Source organism: Actinia tenebrosa, unplaced genomic scaffold (genome assembly GCF_029948245.1).
Source record: "Actinia tenebrosa isolate PJP-AT-01 unplaced genomic scaffold, QUT_ActTen_1.0 PGA_scaffold4__44_contigs__length_22323623, whole genome shotgun sequence".
Lineage (NCBI taxonomy): Eukaryota > Metazoa > Cnidaria > Anthozoa > Actiniaria > Actiniidae > Actinia > Actinia tenebrosa.
This window is the reverse complement of record NW_028292581.1, coordinates 10,552,517-10,567,094: the sequence shown is the minus strand read 5'-3', so window position 1 is coordinate 10,567,094 and position 14,578 is coordinate 10,552,517. Positions and strand designations below refer to the sequence as shown.

Sequence of the window (14,578 nt, the reverse complement as noted above, 5' to 3'; positions counted from 1 at the left end):
GGTTTGTTTTTCGCTACTCGCTATCTATCAAAGGATAGATAGTGAGTACGTTAGCCAATCAGATTGAAGGATTCGTGATAGTATGCTAGTAGGTTATATAAGTTCAAAACTATCCTTGATTTTGTTCTGAAATATCAAGACTAAAAGTCATGTACTCTATAGGGTTAAATAGGCAATTTTAAGGTTGTGAGTAAAACTGGACTCTTTTATGTTTAGGTTATTCAGTGACAAGTGGATACTTTGGCTTAGCCAATAAGACAGGTAAAACCATCTGTTTTTGTTTTTACTTCAATGAGGGCACGGCAACGTTAAGTGGGACATTGCGTGTAGTGCGCAATGGTCAAGATGACGTCGCTCTCAAACAACCTCTGGGCTGATCTAAGTCAGGGCAAGGCCAACTCGCAGATTGAACCCTGAAACATCCTCTGGGCTGATCTAAGTCAGGGCACGGCTAACTCACAGATCGAAGCCTGATACAACCTCTGCGCTAATCAAAGTCAGGGCAAGGCTGACTCACACACCGAACCCTGAAACAATCTCTGAGCTTATCAAAGTCATGCAGGGCACGGTCAACTTACCATGAAACAACCTCTGGTCCGGCGGATCGGAGTCAGGGTATGGCTAAATCACATCGAACCCTAGAACTACCTCTGTGCTGATCTATCTAAGTCAGAGCACGGCTAACTCACAGATCGATCGAAGAAAAACAAAATTTGAACAAAAACTAGAAATGCTATGTGCTCATAATGTAATTCTTATTGCGCTTTTTGTTTGTAGGAATCGCTGGTGGTGCACCAAGAGCAGAGAATATCAAGGGCAAGGTAAAAACTGGAATAAAACGAAAGAGAAATGGGATGCATGTTGATAAGATATTTTCTTGTAGGCTTATTTGTTCAAACTAACTTCACATGAGCATACGAACTGCGGAACATAGCATAGTAGCTGTTACTTTCACTGCGTGCGAGAGAACACGACTCTATCATGGCCACTTAGCGCCTCGGTACTCAAGAAGATTTCAAAAATCTTAGTAAATATATATATCATTGTAAATATATATCATTGGGAATTACATTGGGAAGGTAGGTTACACCTGCTGCTTTAGTTAGTGTCCCCTGCGGAGTAGTAGCAGACAAAAGACTTGTCCCTTCCTAGCACCAGGGACACCCTACCTTCATGCAAACGCAGGTTAATCAGAGTATAATATCTCAATAACTTTGGAGTTAAGATATTTAAATTAGGGTTTTGAATTTGATATCATGTCTAGGTCCTGATTTATCAAATAGAAGGACAGTTAACAGTCAGTGCAGCGCTACCACAGCCAAAGAATATCAAGGTAACAACATAAGTCTAGAGTCTGCATGATTCTGAACTATCTACATCTATTTCAATAAATGTTGGTGAAGGTTTCTTTGCATGATGCATGTTTCTTACTTAGCTTGAAATGTAATATATATTTAGGCACTGCCTAAAAGCGGAGCTCCCGATACGCAAGTCACAGGGAGCCCAATTTGAATGAAACTGAAAGGTAAAAATAAGATCGGGGGAAAAATCTTCAATTATCTTTTATTCGAGATGAAGATAATGTCTCCCATAATAAAAGCCATGCAGTGAAATGGAATCGAAATGCACTACATCGTCTTCTTTGCGCGAGTATACACTCCCACTTAGGAATTTTGTACACAACTCACCACCAGCCCCCCTTTTTTTTTGCTTTTGAAATCAAGCGAGATCCCTGTCTTGCGTACACGGACGTACGGAAGTGACGTCAGCCAAGCCATGAAAAATCAACTCGATGGTTGACCATTTTTTCTTAAGTATGGTGTTCCGCACGAAGGCCCGCGCGGGAGCTCCGCTATTATCTTTATTTGCATGCAGTGCAAATAATGTTAGCACAGAAGAAAATATACCGGAAAAACGTGCAAACCGCCGAAGTTCTTTAGAATTCACATCGTTGTGACCTTGCTCTGATAGCCTGATGGCCTTGGTATGCAACATGCATATTTAGTTTCATGTTGCAGGCTGCAAGTTGTTTATTTAAACTTGAAATCTATCATTTTCATATGCGAATATTGTCAGCATAGAAGAAAATATACCGCACGGCAAAACGTGCAGGCAAAGTTTGGATAATATTCCATGTTTTTGTGAATTCAATTCCTCTAAATTACCTTTACCTTTTTACATCGCTCATAGTGCAATTCGGACTTCGTATGGAACATGCAACATAACCTTCACCAAAATTATTTGAAACAAAGCTGTATAAACAGTAAGGATTTTCCTTGTACCATAATCGTATCCTATGATTGTGATGTAGATGGGAAGCTACTTTGGTAGTGTACTGTGTTCTGTTGACCTCAATAAAGATGGGTAAGTGACTTAAAAAGTTAACGCACAACAGGACCACGTGTCATTCCCTTGCGTATTATTACTTCCCGTCAGCGTGTAATAGTCAAGCTTAGTGACATGGTCGTTTGCGAAGTGACACAAAGCACGAAAATTTGCACAGACGGATTTGGGATTTTGCGGAGGGAGGAAAACCGGAGAACCCGGCGAAAAACCCTCGAAGCATAGGAGAGAACCAACAAACAACTCTGCTCACATACGACACGGAGTCCGGGAATCAAACCCGGGTCGCTTTGGCCGTGAGAGGCTAGCGCTATACGCCACTCGTGTTTCCTGTCATTGCACTTGAGAAGTCAAGGAAACCCTTGGCTACACCTCGCGTTTCTCTACGACTTCTCGCTTGCCCTACAGCTCCTAGGGTGTTTATATCACAGTATGTTTATAGACACGTGCGCCGTTCTATATTCCTAATATATTCCTAATATATTGGTGCTAGTGTTGTTGTTCTCGTCATTTCAGCTACACAGACATGCTGGTTGGTGCTCCTTTGTACTCTGATGTCGGAGATGAAGGACGCGTCTTTGTTTACATGAACAATAAAAGGGTAAGTACACAAGCCCGTATACGGTGTGCATCATTACGAGTGTTGTCTTTTTGGTGACCGTAACACAATCCAACACTAGCACTCAAAAGGATAATTATTGGACGAAGTTGAGCAAAATATCGTGGTTTGTTAGCGGCGAGCAAACAATTATTTACCGATGTCGAGGGCAAAGATTTCTTGCGAGACACTAACAAATCACGATATTTTGTGATAGCCTAGCTCATTTGCTTTGCTCTTCAGGTTATTTTTTCCGTGATTTGTGTGTTTTGTTTGTTTGTGCTGTCAATCAAACATACCAAGTCACAAGGAAGCGAGCCTTGACAAATGCAACGTTACTGCGCATGAGCAGAATATTGGTTGCAGAAAAACGACTTTGCACCGTAATACGCATGAGCAGACCATTATTTGCAGGCAGTTATTTGCAGCTATCATCTCGGCCAATAAAAACAACGGAAAAGATAATTTGAATGATATTAGCAATTATTTGTCAAGAACGTTTGCACTTGTTTCACACTGGAGTATATCGTAAATCTCTCGCATTCCTTGATTGGCTGCTCATAAGAGTGTGTTGTTTGCAAATAGGGTGCTCTTAATCTAATGCCCGACATGGATCTCACCGGTGACAAGGTGGCAGAAGGGCGATTTGGTTCGTCAATAGCTAGTGTAGGGGATCTGAATAAAGATGGATTTGAAGGTGAGTAAGTAGTGCAAAACGAGAAGTTACCCTTGCCGTAAAGAGCCTCTTGCTGCACAGTGCTTGAGGAACAAGACAAAAAAAGACACGAAAAGAAAGAAATAGTACAAATGTTATCTTCCACAGAGTAGCAGCGAAATAAGAAACCCTCTGAAGCCAAAAGTAATGAGACAAATCTCTCAGAAATACCTCTTTTATTGAATCTCATCTTTGGGAGTCAAGGGCGGTGTGGCTCTCTTTCCTTTCACTTCTGGGGGTCTCGAGTTCGATTCCTGGACTCGATATCAAATGAGTAATGTTTGTTGGGTTTCTCCCTTCATACGGAACATTTTCATTGGGTTCTCCCTCGGTAATCCATAACGAGCTCGATCCCAATTCGATCCGTGAGCTAGCTACATCTTCAAAGAGGTTATTCCAGGGTTAGACAAAATAAAATAAAATTCAAAATTAAAGTCTCGTTAATATCAATGTTATTTTTAAAAAGGAAATTTTTTTTCAATAATAAGCAATAATGGCAAAAAGCGCCAAAAACTACACATTCGTATGAGTTTTGATCCATTTTTCGTTTTGGGTTTACACTCGAAACCTTTTTAAACAGTTAGAAACTGATGTACTATGATAAAATGCCTGTTTGAAGCGGTATTTTCAATTGTACAAAGATGTTTTGTTGCATTTGTGTTAGAATGTTGCTTTGTCAGGCTTTTTTATAGAAAATATATGGGAAATAAGCAAATGAAGGCCTAAACCTCATTTTCGAATAAAATTCACTTCCAAACAAGTTAAACTTTCTGAATAACAAGATTTTAGCCTTGTACAACAGCCTTTCTTCAAGAAAATAGTTTTTGGCGCTCACCGCTTGAACACGAAAAGAATTATCTCTTAAAGTGTAGTAATACTCAAGGAAATGACACTTTGTCTAAAAGGAAGACATTACTCGCGAACTGACCAAGCATGAATCTTTTACAAGCAATGACCTGTACTTTAATTAAGATCTCATATGGTTTTTTATTTTCCTTAACCTTGAATTTTTGTTCCTTTTATTTTTCTAGATGTAGCTATTGGAGCCCCATACGAAGGCAGTGGAGCAGTGTACATCTACCATGGTACAATGACTGGTATTGACCCCAAACACAAACAGGTAATCCATCCGTCTGTCCTTCCGTCCACCTCTCCCTCCCTAGATCCGGATCCCGTCCGATCGTGTTTCATCCCATCCCCTCCTGTCCCGTCCCATCCCCTCCTGTCCCGTACCGTCCCCTCCTTTCCCGTCCCGTTCCCTCCTGTCAAGTCCCGTTCCCTCCTGTCAAGTCCCATCCCTTCTAGTCTCTCCCATTCCCATCTAGATCATACAATACCATCCATCACGGGTAAGAACGTGTGGAAAGGCTAAAGGGATGCGGGAGGAGGGAGGGGGGTTGCAAACTTTAGGTCCGGATGAATTGTACTCACCAGGAACATAAAACTCCATTTTCTCTCCGCCAAAATAAACTTCATTGGGAACATGCTGCAGAGGTTTTATAGAAGCATTTCATCCATTCAATCAATCTTCTTCTTGTGTTTGAATAAAGAGCCGGTATCTTTGTTTCTCTCTCCTTGCAGAAAATCATGGGATCCGAAGTGCAGTCAAGTCTTTCCCAGTTTGGTCAGTCTATAACAGGAGGACTTGATGTTGATGACAATAGCTATCCAGGTATCTTACACACTCGGACACATAGTCCGTCTTCTTTGAATAAAAACAACAAGAACCACGCCCTATTTCTATTGTTGGATGTAGGGTTTGAATTTCAATGGACAACCTAGATTTAACCTTGATTTAAAGTTGGGGGCGACATTGATATTAACAGGGGAGAGCGGGGCTGAATACAAAACCCGGGACAGGTTTTCCATCGAGATTCAAAACCTACATCAAACGATAGAAATAGAGCGTGGTTGGTTTTTAAACGCACCTGCTCGGGTTTGCATTGAAATTGAAGACCGAGGGCCGCACTCGCCCTAGCGTTTTAACCTTTATGATACACTACCTCCCCTGTCGAAACAAGGGAGGTAGTGTATTGGCTAATGAGCTCCATCCAACTCCACGAAACCATGCAGAATTCTAGAGTTTTCTGTGTTTTTAGCTTGCATCAACAAAAATGAGTATTTAAAACTTTGAACCCCGAATTGACCGAGGCCTTAAACCAAGGCATTAGAAGTTCAGTTTTGTTTTTGTCTGAATTACGTGTTTGTGAAACTTCGTCAGGCGGTAGTCGTAAGCTATTTTGCTTGGATCCCTACCACCACCACCAGAACTAAAAACGATGTCAAAGCCATAAATGATTGGTTAAAGCAAATGACGACGTTTCTGATACGGACAGATACTGGTACTGAATACTTAGTTGGATTTTTTATCTCTTTTCTCCCCCAAGATATTGCAGTCGGTGCTTTTGGATCTGACCAAGTAGTTCTTTTTTTGTAAGTATTTTAATTGGTCCCTGCCATACACACTGTTTTTAACATTATTTACTTTTTGAAGCAAAACTAACAAGGATATCACGATCTGTTTATTGAATTTTGATGCCAAAATGTCTCGTCTATGTCGTTCTAATCCAGATTTCAAATATACCATATATCCGTGAAAAAAGATTAAATACCAACAACATTAGGAGACCACTCATTTTGTTTTTACATTGCTATAGACGGATTTGTTATTCTCATATACTTATTTCAATAGTTAGTCACCAAAAACCTAGAAAGCTATGATCGCTGAGAGTCATGGGAAATATTTCATATTCAACAAGTAAAGGTTTCGACACAAACTGCAGCAGTTGAGGATAATCCTTGTTGGTCTCAGCTTTGTAACTTTTCAGGTGACTAACGTTATTGAATTAAGTGTATGGAATTTTAATGTAAGATTCTTTTTAATTTCGTACGTAGTGATCGAAGATTTTAAGCTTTTTTTCTGTTAGCTTTCTGAATTACAAAGCGCCATAGATTGTATATATTAAAAAAATATGTAAATGTAATACATTATTATCTGTTTATTCAGGACACAAGAGGTTTTAAACGTCGAGGCGGAAGTAAAACTCAACGTGCAGCGAATCGTGCTTGAGAACAACGAGACGACTTGTAGTGAAAGTGACAATACACTACACAAATGGTACGTAAATATATCGAGGGGAAATGCTCATTGTCAGGAAGCAGTTGACTGGCCATTTGATGACTGAATATTAATAACTTATAATAATAACTAATAATATATCTAGCCTCGGCTCGGGTAAATAGGCTAAGATACCGAATTAGAAGATCGTGTGTGAAAAGCTCAGGACATGAACTTGCTGTGTTTTGTATGTAACCGTGCCGTGTCCGAGATAACCGCGGGTAACCTCGCACACCAGAGCAGTTCTGACTGTGAATAGATTGATGCCGTATGCATGCCTTGCCGTGACCATGTTGTTTTCTAGAATTGTGTCGAGCAAATATTTAACAAGAATGCGAAAGCTTCTCTGCCGTAGCGTGCCGTGCCGTGCAGTGTCCAAGTTAACCGGTAACCTCGTACACTAAAAGTGTGTTGAGCTATTTTACAGTCATACGAAATCTGTTCTGCCGTACCGTGCCGTGCCGTGCAGTGTCCAAGTTAACCGGTAACCTCGTACACTTAAAAAATGTGTTGAGCTATTTTACAGTCATACGAAATCTGTTCTGCCGTACCGTGCCGTGCCATGCAGTGTCCAAGTTAACCGGTAACCTCGTACACTTAAAAAATGTGTTGAGCTATTTTACAGTCATACGAAATCTGTTCTGCCGTACCGTGCCGTGCCGTGCAGTGTCCAAGTTAACCGGTAACCTCGTACACTTAAAAAATGTGTTGAGCTATTTTACAGTCATACGAAATCTGTTCTGCCGTACCGTGCCGTGCCGTGCTCACGATAAAAGTGTGTTGAGCTATTTTACAATCATACGAAATCTGTTCTGTCGTACCATGCCGTGTCCAAGGTAGAGCATTTTTCGTATGACTGTGATGAGTTCACCTCACGAACACGGTCGTGACACGGCAAGGCATACGCCAGACCAATAAGATTGCAATCCAATCAAATGCCCGAAACACGGCACGGTTACCGGTAATTTCGCACTGGCTAAATTGAGTTGAGCTATTTTACAGTCATACAAAATTTGCTCTGCTGTGTCGTACCATGCCTCTCTGTCTTTTCTTCTGCATGCGAAGGGGTTGAGATTTCTATTTGGCAAGGTTTTTTTAAAAGAGCTTGTGCTGAAGACATTACGTGGCAAATTTTGTTTCTCTCGTTCCCTTTTGTATCCATGCTTTGTGTCATTGTTTAGTAATAATTTGTAATGTACTTTGGCTCTTCTGTCTTCCAGTCTAAATGTAACTGTGTGCTTCAGAAACCTAGAAACACAGCGTACAGGTTAGTACAATAAAACATTACTAGAGCTTTGATTCCCTGTACGAGTCATTGATATGTGGATCAGGTGCGGATCCAGGATTTTCTCTAGGGTGGGAGGGGAGGGGGTCTTGAGTGGTCGAACCGAACCTAAAAAACATCCCCAAGTTGCAGCTATTCTCAATATCACGCACGGATTCGCATTGCAATCGCAAAATAAAGGGTTTTGGTAGACGTAAATCAAAGTATTTCCAAGACAGCTTAACATCTACTTCGTCTCGATGCTATTGGGAATTGGATCGCTGGGATGCACGAATTCAATATTCCCAGAACGTGCTTAGAAAATACCTGACCCGACGACAAGTAGGACGAGTAAAGTTCTAAATTCATCCATCATTCGGTTGTGACGTGAAGAGTAAGCATGGCTATGACATCTGTCTTTCAGATCTTAATATTTCCTACAAGGTCGAGCTTGACAGAGATAAGGGATCCGATGCATTAAAGCGAATGTACTTCTACAAAAACGACCAGAAAAGCTTCGTTGCAAGCCGACAACGACTCATGCCTTTTAAAAGCCAAGAGCGAGTCTGTTTATCACCATATACTGTACATCTGAGGGTAGGTAGAGAATTCTTGAAGGCTTAACACCGGGCGCGACTGACGACGACAACGTTTTCAATCGAAGTCATGAATGACAGCTTTTTCTTTGACCATAGTCGACATGTTTACCTTGGGTGTAATATTTTTTCCCGTTTATTACCACTTGTCATTGAATACGCGCGCTACTCAACTACTCAATCACGTTAGCGTTTACCATCGAGAATTGTAATCCAAGATGGCCACCGATCGTCGAAGAAGTCCATTGGATCAAGGGAGCACATTAAAATTTTGTTTGTGTAAGGAAAGTCATTGTTCTTGGTTGATCTATCTAGCGCGCAATCCATCTTGTGACAGGCGTTCCTCGTAGTGTTTTGGTTTCGGCAGATCCGAATGGCTTACGCTCCTCGCAAAATATTCGTCGATTTTCGGAGTAAATTCGCTAGCCCGACTTAAGCAAGGAACGCCTGCCATGAAGTATAGCGCGCACGTAAACAAGAACTACAAGGAACTCCTGCTATATCTTAGAATACGTGCGATAAAATCGAAGATAAACCAACACAATCAAAATCTTAACGTGCTCCCTTGATTGGATCATCCGCACCACGCGCATTAACCAATAATAGCGCGCGTTATATCCTGGCTGTGTTTTAGGAGCTTCGTAGACTTGCTTATACAATGGAAGTTGTTAGGCAATATGTTGTAGATCTCGGTCCTAATTCTGCAGGATTGCCCTTGCACTTTGTATCCACAAAGGAGGATCAGCTGTGCAATCACACCGCAATTGCAAAGGTTTTTTTATCAGTTTCACATCAACCAGACAACCCATCGTCTTCACTTCTCTAAGGAGAGTTATGGACACAATCTTTATTCAACTCTGTGCTACTAAAGATGTGATTTCATTGTTCCTTCATACCGTTTCAGGAAAAAGATCGCATCGTAGACCTCTTGAGTGTGTTGACGTTTGACCTGTCATTCGATCTCGCTGACACTCCTTGTGGTAAAGTTCTGTGCCCTGTCCTCAATTCCTACAAATCCAAACTTACTCGAGCAGTTGTAAGTTGAATCCATCCTTACATTTAATTTTCGTTTGTTCGTCTTTGTTTGTTTGTCTGGCTTACTGTACATAAATGAATAATCTTTGTTTTAAGTGGGTGTCACATACAGCGTTAAGGACTGGTTTCCAATTTTCCCCCTATTCAGTCGCACTATACCACCACATTAAATACTCTATGCACACAGCGCTCAACTAACATGTTGATTTTTATGGAGGGAGGAAACTGGAGAACTTGGAGAAAACCCTCGTAGCATAGGAGTAAAGAACACATCAAACAAACTCAATTCACACATGGCGCACGGCTCGAACCAAAGACCCGAACCTTTAAAACCACAGTGACGAAAGACGACGCGTTAGCAGCATACGCCACCCAAGCTACCATTAAATTACCTACACATTGCTGTCTGTCTGTCTGTCTGTCTTTATTTACTTTTACTGATTCATTTGTTTTTTTAGTTACGTATTTCTTTTCCTTCTTTTTAGGCAACGTTCCAAAAACAATGTGGGAGTGATATCTGTAAACCAGACTTGAGTGTAACGGGCAACCTAGTGATACCAGGGTAATTAACTCCACTCCACTCCACTCCACTCCACTCCACTCCACTCCACTTTATTTTCTAGCTTTATTCGCAGAAAATGTTAGGTTTGTGTTTGAATTCTTTATAGGAATCTAAAAGAAATACACATAGGTACTGTGCAAGAGGTGACGCTGGTTGTTGAGGTGAAAAACAAAGCTGGCGATGCAGCATATCTCAGTCAAGTTCTTATTTCTTACCCGACAACCTTTGACTACATTGGCCCAAGAGCATCTGATGTAAGTCAATGCACATTTGGGGAGAGGGGTGGGGGTGGAATGACAACGGGCTCTAAAGAAGGGAGAATTTTTTCTCTTCATTCGAAAAGAGTTGAGGACCAAGTGCGACGATATAAATAGAAAAACGCCCCATTATTTGGATCAATAGTCCCTTTCACAGTTCCCTGCGCCATCTTGAAAGGTAGCCGTGCCTTTGCATCGAAGCGAGACGAACGGTGAGCTTGCAATGATAGAGACATGTGAATAATTGTCCAAGGTGTTAAAAAAAAGGTCTCTATCATTGCAAGCTCACTGTTCTTCTCACTTCAATGCAAAGGCACGGCTACCTTTCAAGATGGCGCAGGGAACTGTGAAGGGGACTATTGATTAAGATTGGCAGAAATAGAAGCAATGCGAAAAGATAGATTATATATGAAGGTAGTTTGTAGTGTTTGTAGTAACTTGAAAGAGAGCCATTCCCAGACCCAGAGATATTTGCTGGTAACAAAACGAGCAGGGGACTGCATCGTTAAATTAGTCCATGTTCATATAGTCCATTTTTTTGAAGTATTTTGCTGGATTCCGTTGTTGTATATCGATGTAAGCTGGGTTGGATGAGGTTGGGTTGATTAGTAAAAAGGTGGATGAGTGCTCAATAGAGGCTTTGCATCATCACGTGCCAGCGCCTGGGAACCCAGGGGGTGTACTCGGGTGGGTAACATGACGGGGAGGTCCGACGTATTTTTTTGGGTTGACAATTTTCGTTCCCGGTATTTTTTTGGGTCAAGAGACCAGCCACGTATTTTTTTAGGTCTCGAAATGAAACCCGTATTTTTTTGGGTCGTCAGATCTCCGAGTTCGATTTTTGTATCAGAAAATTGTTTATTATTATTTTTTCAGCAAGGTGTGAGTGGGTTCCGTAAAGAAACATACTGATGCCATGTACTTTTTTGGGTGTAAAGTTTCAGGTTTGAGTATTTTTTTCGGGGTTGCAATATGAAGCTTCGTCGGACCCCCCCGTCATGTTACCCACCCGAGTACACCCCCTGGGCCCGGGAAGTGAATTATTTCTCACGTAAGACGATTGTATTATTCCTGCCATCTAACATAGCTGCCGTCACGTGGTGGTGCAAAGCCTCTTTTGGTTGATTAATTTTTTTCTGTATTCCAAACAGCTTGTCCGGTGTACTACTTCTGCTACCAGGAACGGGACCGAAACAGCCACTTGTACTGTTGGTAATCCACTCAAGGGGAACTCCAATGTAGGTACCAACCAATAGAGCAGGTGCATGTTACGTCATTGCCGCCATCTTGGTTGACGATAGCAAAGCATTCTTCATTAACTTCTCTTGTTAGATCAACCAAGATGGCCGCTGTTTCATTGTTATTCATATCTCAAGGGATTTTGAGTCAAATGGTTGCACACTCTCCAAATACCATTTTCAAGTTCCAAATTACCGCTTGATGACAGACTCATTTTCTCAGGGCTAGCCTCATCTTAATGTCACAATATTCACAAATACCAACGGTAAATTAAAAAATGCACAACTTCAACAATACAAGCACTTTGAAATTCCACGGACCTTCACTGGAACGCATGAATATTCTGCACAAAATAGAGGCTAGCGACCCTAAGCAACAGAGAACTCGATACTGGAGTATTTATTTTCGTTTTTATCTTTTTTTATTTATAGAAAACGTTTGGCATTAAATTTGGGACGACAGAACTAGTAAATGATTTCTACATCACCATAACGGCAAAAAGGTAATTCGTTATTTTGCTGGGTTTCATTTGATTTCATTTCCTGCCTCCTGTAGAATGTTCATCAGCTGATCGCAATTTTTCAATAGAATTCTTTCTGGCTGACAGCACATGGTTGTCAGGGGGGGAAGCTGATCAAATCCCTTGCAATTGACCCTAAATACGACTTTTCCAAGAACGGGTGGTCGTTTTCTAGTGTATAGCTTTGGTGTAAACTGTACCGAGATGGACATAGTGAACTTGAGCTGTTTATACCCAAAGTAGTCCAGAATGCAACACGTTGGCTATCTAGTTAAGTCCTCTTGGTCTATTTTATGCATATCGATTGCCCATGACACATGTTTAAACCAGTCATCTTGATTCTACTCTATTGCCTTATGTATTCATCCATCCATTATTTATAGTGCCAATGAAGATTTGAATAAAAAAGACAATGAAGTCAAACTTAAAGTGGGGGTCAAGTTCGAGGCTGACTTGGAAGTCGTGGGGTATGTTTTATAATGATATTGCACGTGCAATGCCTGCCTGCCTGCCTGCCTGCCTGCCTGCCTGCCTGCCTGCCTGCCTGCCTGCCTGCCTGCCTGCCTGCCTGCCTGCCTGCCTGCCTGCCTGCCTGCCTTATCTTATGTTGTTGTCGTTTTTGTTGATGTTGTCTTTGTTGTTGCTGTCGTCTTTTTCGCATAACTCCTATATTATCGACAAATAGTGGTGTTAAAAAGCATTCTTGTATTTTCATTTACGACTTATTCTTAATTCATCTTCAAGTAGTATTCCTTAGTTTTATTTCAACCTTGATTTTAGTTCATCGGTTCCTGATGAAGTGATATACGAAGGCAAGGCTAAGGAAAGATCCGAGATCAAGACCCAGAGGGACATCGGGCCAAAGATTGCACAAACTATCATCGTACGTACAAGTAGCTAAAAAGAATCACCAACCTAAAATAAAAACAACAATTTTGCGCTCCGGTACAGATACTGATGAACATGCATTCTGTGTTAATTAGGTACAAAACAATGGGCCAAGTAAAGTAGACGGTTCGGAAATCACCATAAATGTTCCAAGTCAATCTCTGGGCGACGCCAAGGGCTATTTATTATACATGCTGCAAGTGGAGGTACGTCACAAATTTGTTTTTGTTCGTGTTGTCATAGTATAGGTAATGCTACAACAATGGTGGTGGTATAGACCTCTTTAGCTTGCACGTTATTTTCCTATATACCCCTCGTATGTGACTTCAATGCAGCTCAATTTGGAGGACAAAGCAAAAATATTTAAATCTCTGGAGAATTGGAAACCTATTGTTATGTCCTCCAAATTGAGCTACATTCCGACGTGCAGCACGGGGTCGATTTCAGACCACAAGTCAAAAGAATGAATCTTGGTCTAGCTGACATGGTCTAGCTTAGAGGAACGTTTACGCCCAAGCTAAAGAGCTCCAAACTGATCTGAGTTTTAGTTTTGATGTTAGTGTAGATAAGATCATTCTATGTTACTATTATCAAAACGACAGAATTTTGAAATATTTCGCTTTTTTCCAACAGCTGACTGGGGCAAGTGGGAGCTGCATCACAAAAGGAGTATTGAATCCCGAAAATATACCGGTATGTAAGGATGTTATCACGTTTCTAAAATAGGAAAGTCCCCTTCACAGATCCCTGCGCCATCTTGAAAGGTACCGTGCCTTTGCATCGAAGCGAGACGAACGGTGAGCTTGCAATGATAGAGACATGTGAGAACAATTGTTCAAGGTGTTTAAAAAGGTTTCTATCATTGCAAGCTCACCGTTCGTCTCGCTTCGATGCAAAGGCACGGCTACCTTTCAAGATGGCGCAGGGAACTGTGAAAGGGACTATTATGACGTCTCCAAAAGGGGACTATTATGAAGGATCGTTCGATAATTTAGCTGAAAATTTTACTGGAATCCTTAAGGGGTTGATAATCACTGGTTACTAGTAATGTTTTTCTTGATATTCCGATGGGAAGTTTTATATTTTTGGGAATTTCAAAAGGAGTCTGTGACGTCATCTACTCAAGAATAAACAGCACTTCATACATTTTTTTGTGTTTTGTTTTGTATTCAAAATTTCTGCTAATAAAAGTAATCAACTAGTAGTTAGTTACAATATTATTATCCTCTGTTCACCCACACGGGCCTAATTAATATATTCACTATATAAGTGCTGATTCAAGTGTAAATCAAACTATAACGATTATCCTCTTTCTTGCCATTTTCTTCAATAATCACTGAGTATTTTCATCGCAGGTTGGAAATATCACGAGTGAATCAAAAGAATCAAGACGAAAAAGACGTGATGTTACTTATCTGGTGAGTCATCCTGAGCTGGCTTTGT

General features: G+C 41.0%; 1 protein-coding gene across 4 annotated transcripts in view; it reads left to right on the top strand.

Moving 5' to 3' along the window:
- Positions 1-14,578, top strand: part of LOC116307695 (integrin alpha-9) — a 37,537-nt gene that overhangs the window by 8,766 nt on the left and 14,193 nt on the right. For all 4 annotated transcript variants that reach the window (XM_031718012.2, XM_031718004.2, XM_031717996.2 and 1 more), the window contains 22 exons: positions 217-261; positions 778-821; positions 1,265-1,333; positions 2,312-2,364; positions 2,860-2,944; positions 3,527-3,638; positions 4,688-4,776; positions 5,238-5,328; positions 6,044-6,089; positions 6,664-6,774; positions 7,995-8,041; positions 8,463-8,635; positions 9,539-9,670; positions 10,155-10,231; positions 10,338-10,485; positions 11,640-11,726; positions 12,159-12,229; positions 12,631-12,714; positions 13,028-13,130; positions 13,231-13,341; positions 13,769-13,828; positions 14,491-14,553. In XM_031718012.2, the coding sequence (XP_031573872.1) occupies positions 217-261; positions 778-821; positions 1,265-1,333; positions 2,312-2,364; positions 2,860-2,944; positions 3,527-3,638; positions 4,688-4,776; positions 5,238-5,328; positions 6,044-6,089; positions 6,664-6,774; positions 7,995-8,041; positions 8,463-8,635; positions 9,539-9,670; positions 10,155-10,231; positions 10,338-10,485; positions 11,640-11,726; positions 12,159-12,229; positions 12,631-12,714; positions 13,028-13,130; positions 13,231-13,341; positions 13,769-13,828; positions 14,491-14,553 (1,901 nt within the window). The remainder of the gene's footprint in view (positions 1-216; positions 262-777; positions 822-1,264; positions 1,334-2,311; positions 2,365-2,859; positions 2,945-3,526; positions 3,639-4,687; positions 4,777-5,237; positions 5,329-6,043; positions 6,090-6,663; positions 6,775-7,994; positions 8,042-8,462; positions 8,636-9,538; positions 9,671-10,154; positions 10,232-10,337; positions 10,486-11,639; positions 11,727-12,158; positions 12,230-12,630; positions 12,715-13,027; positions 13,131-13,230; positions 13,342-13,768; positions 13,829-14,490; positions 14,554-14,578) is intronic.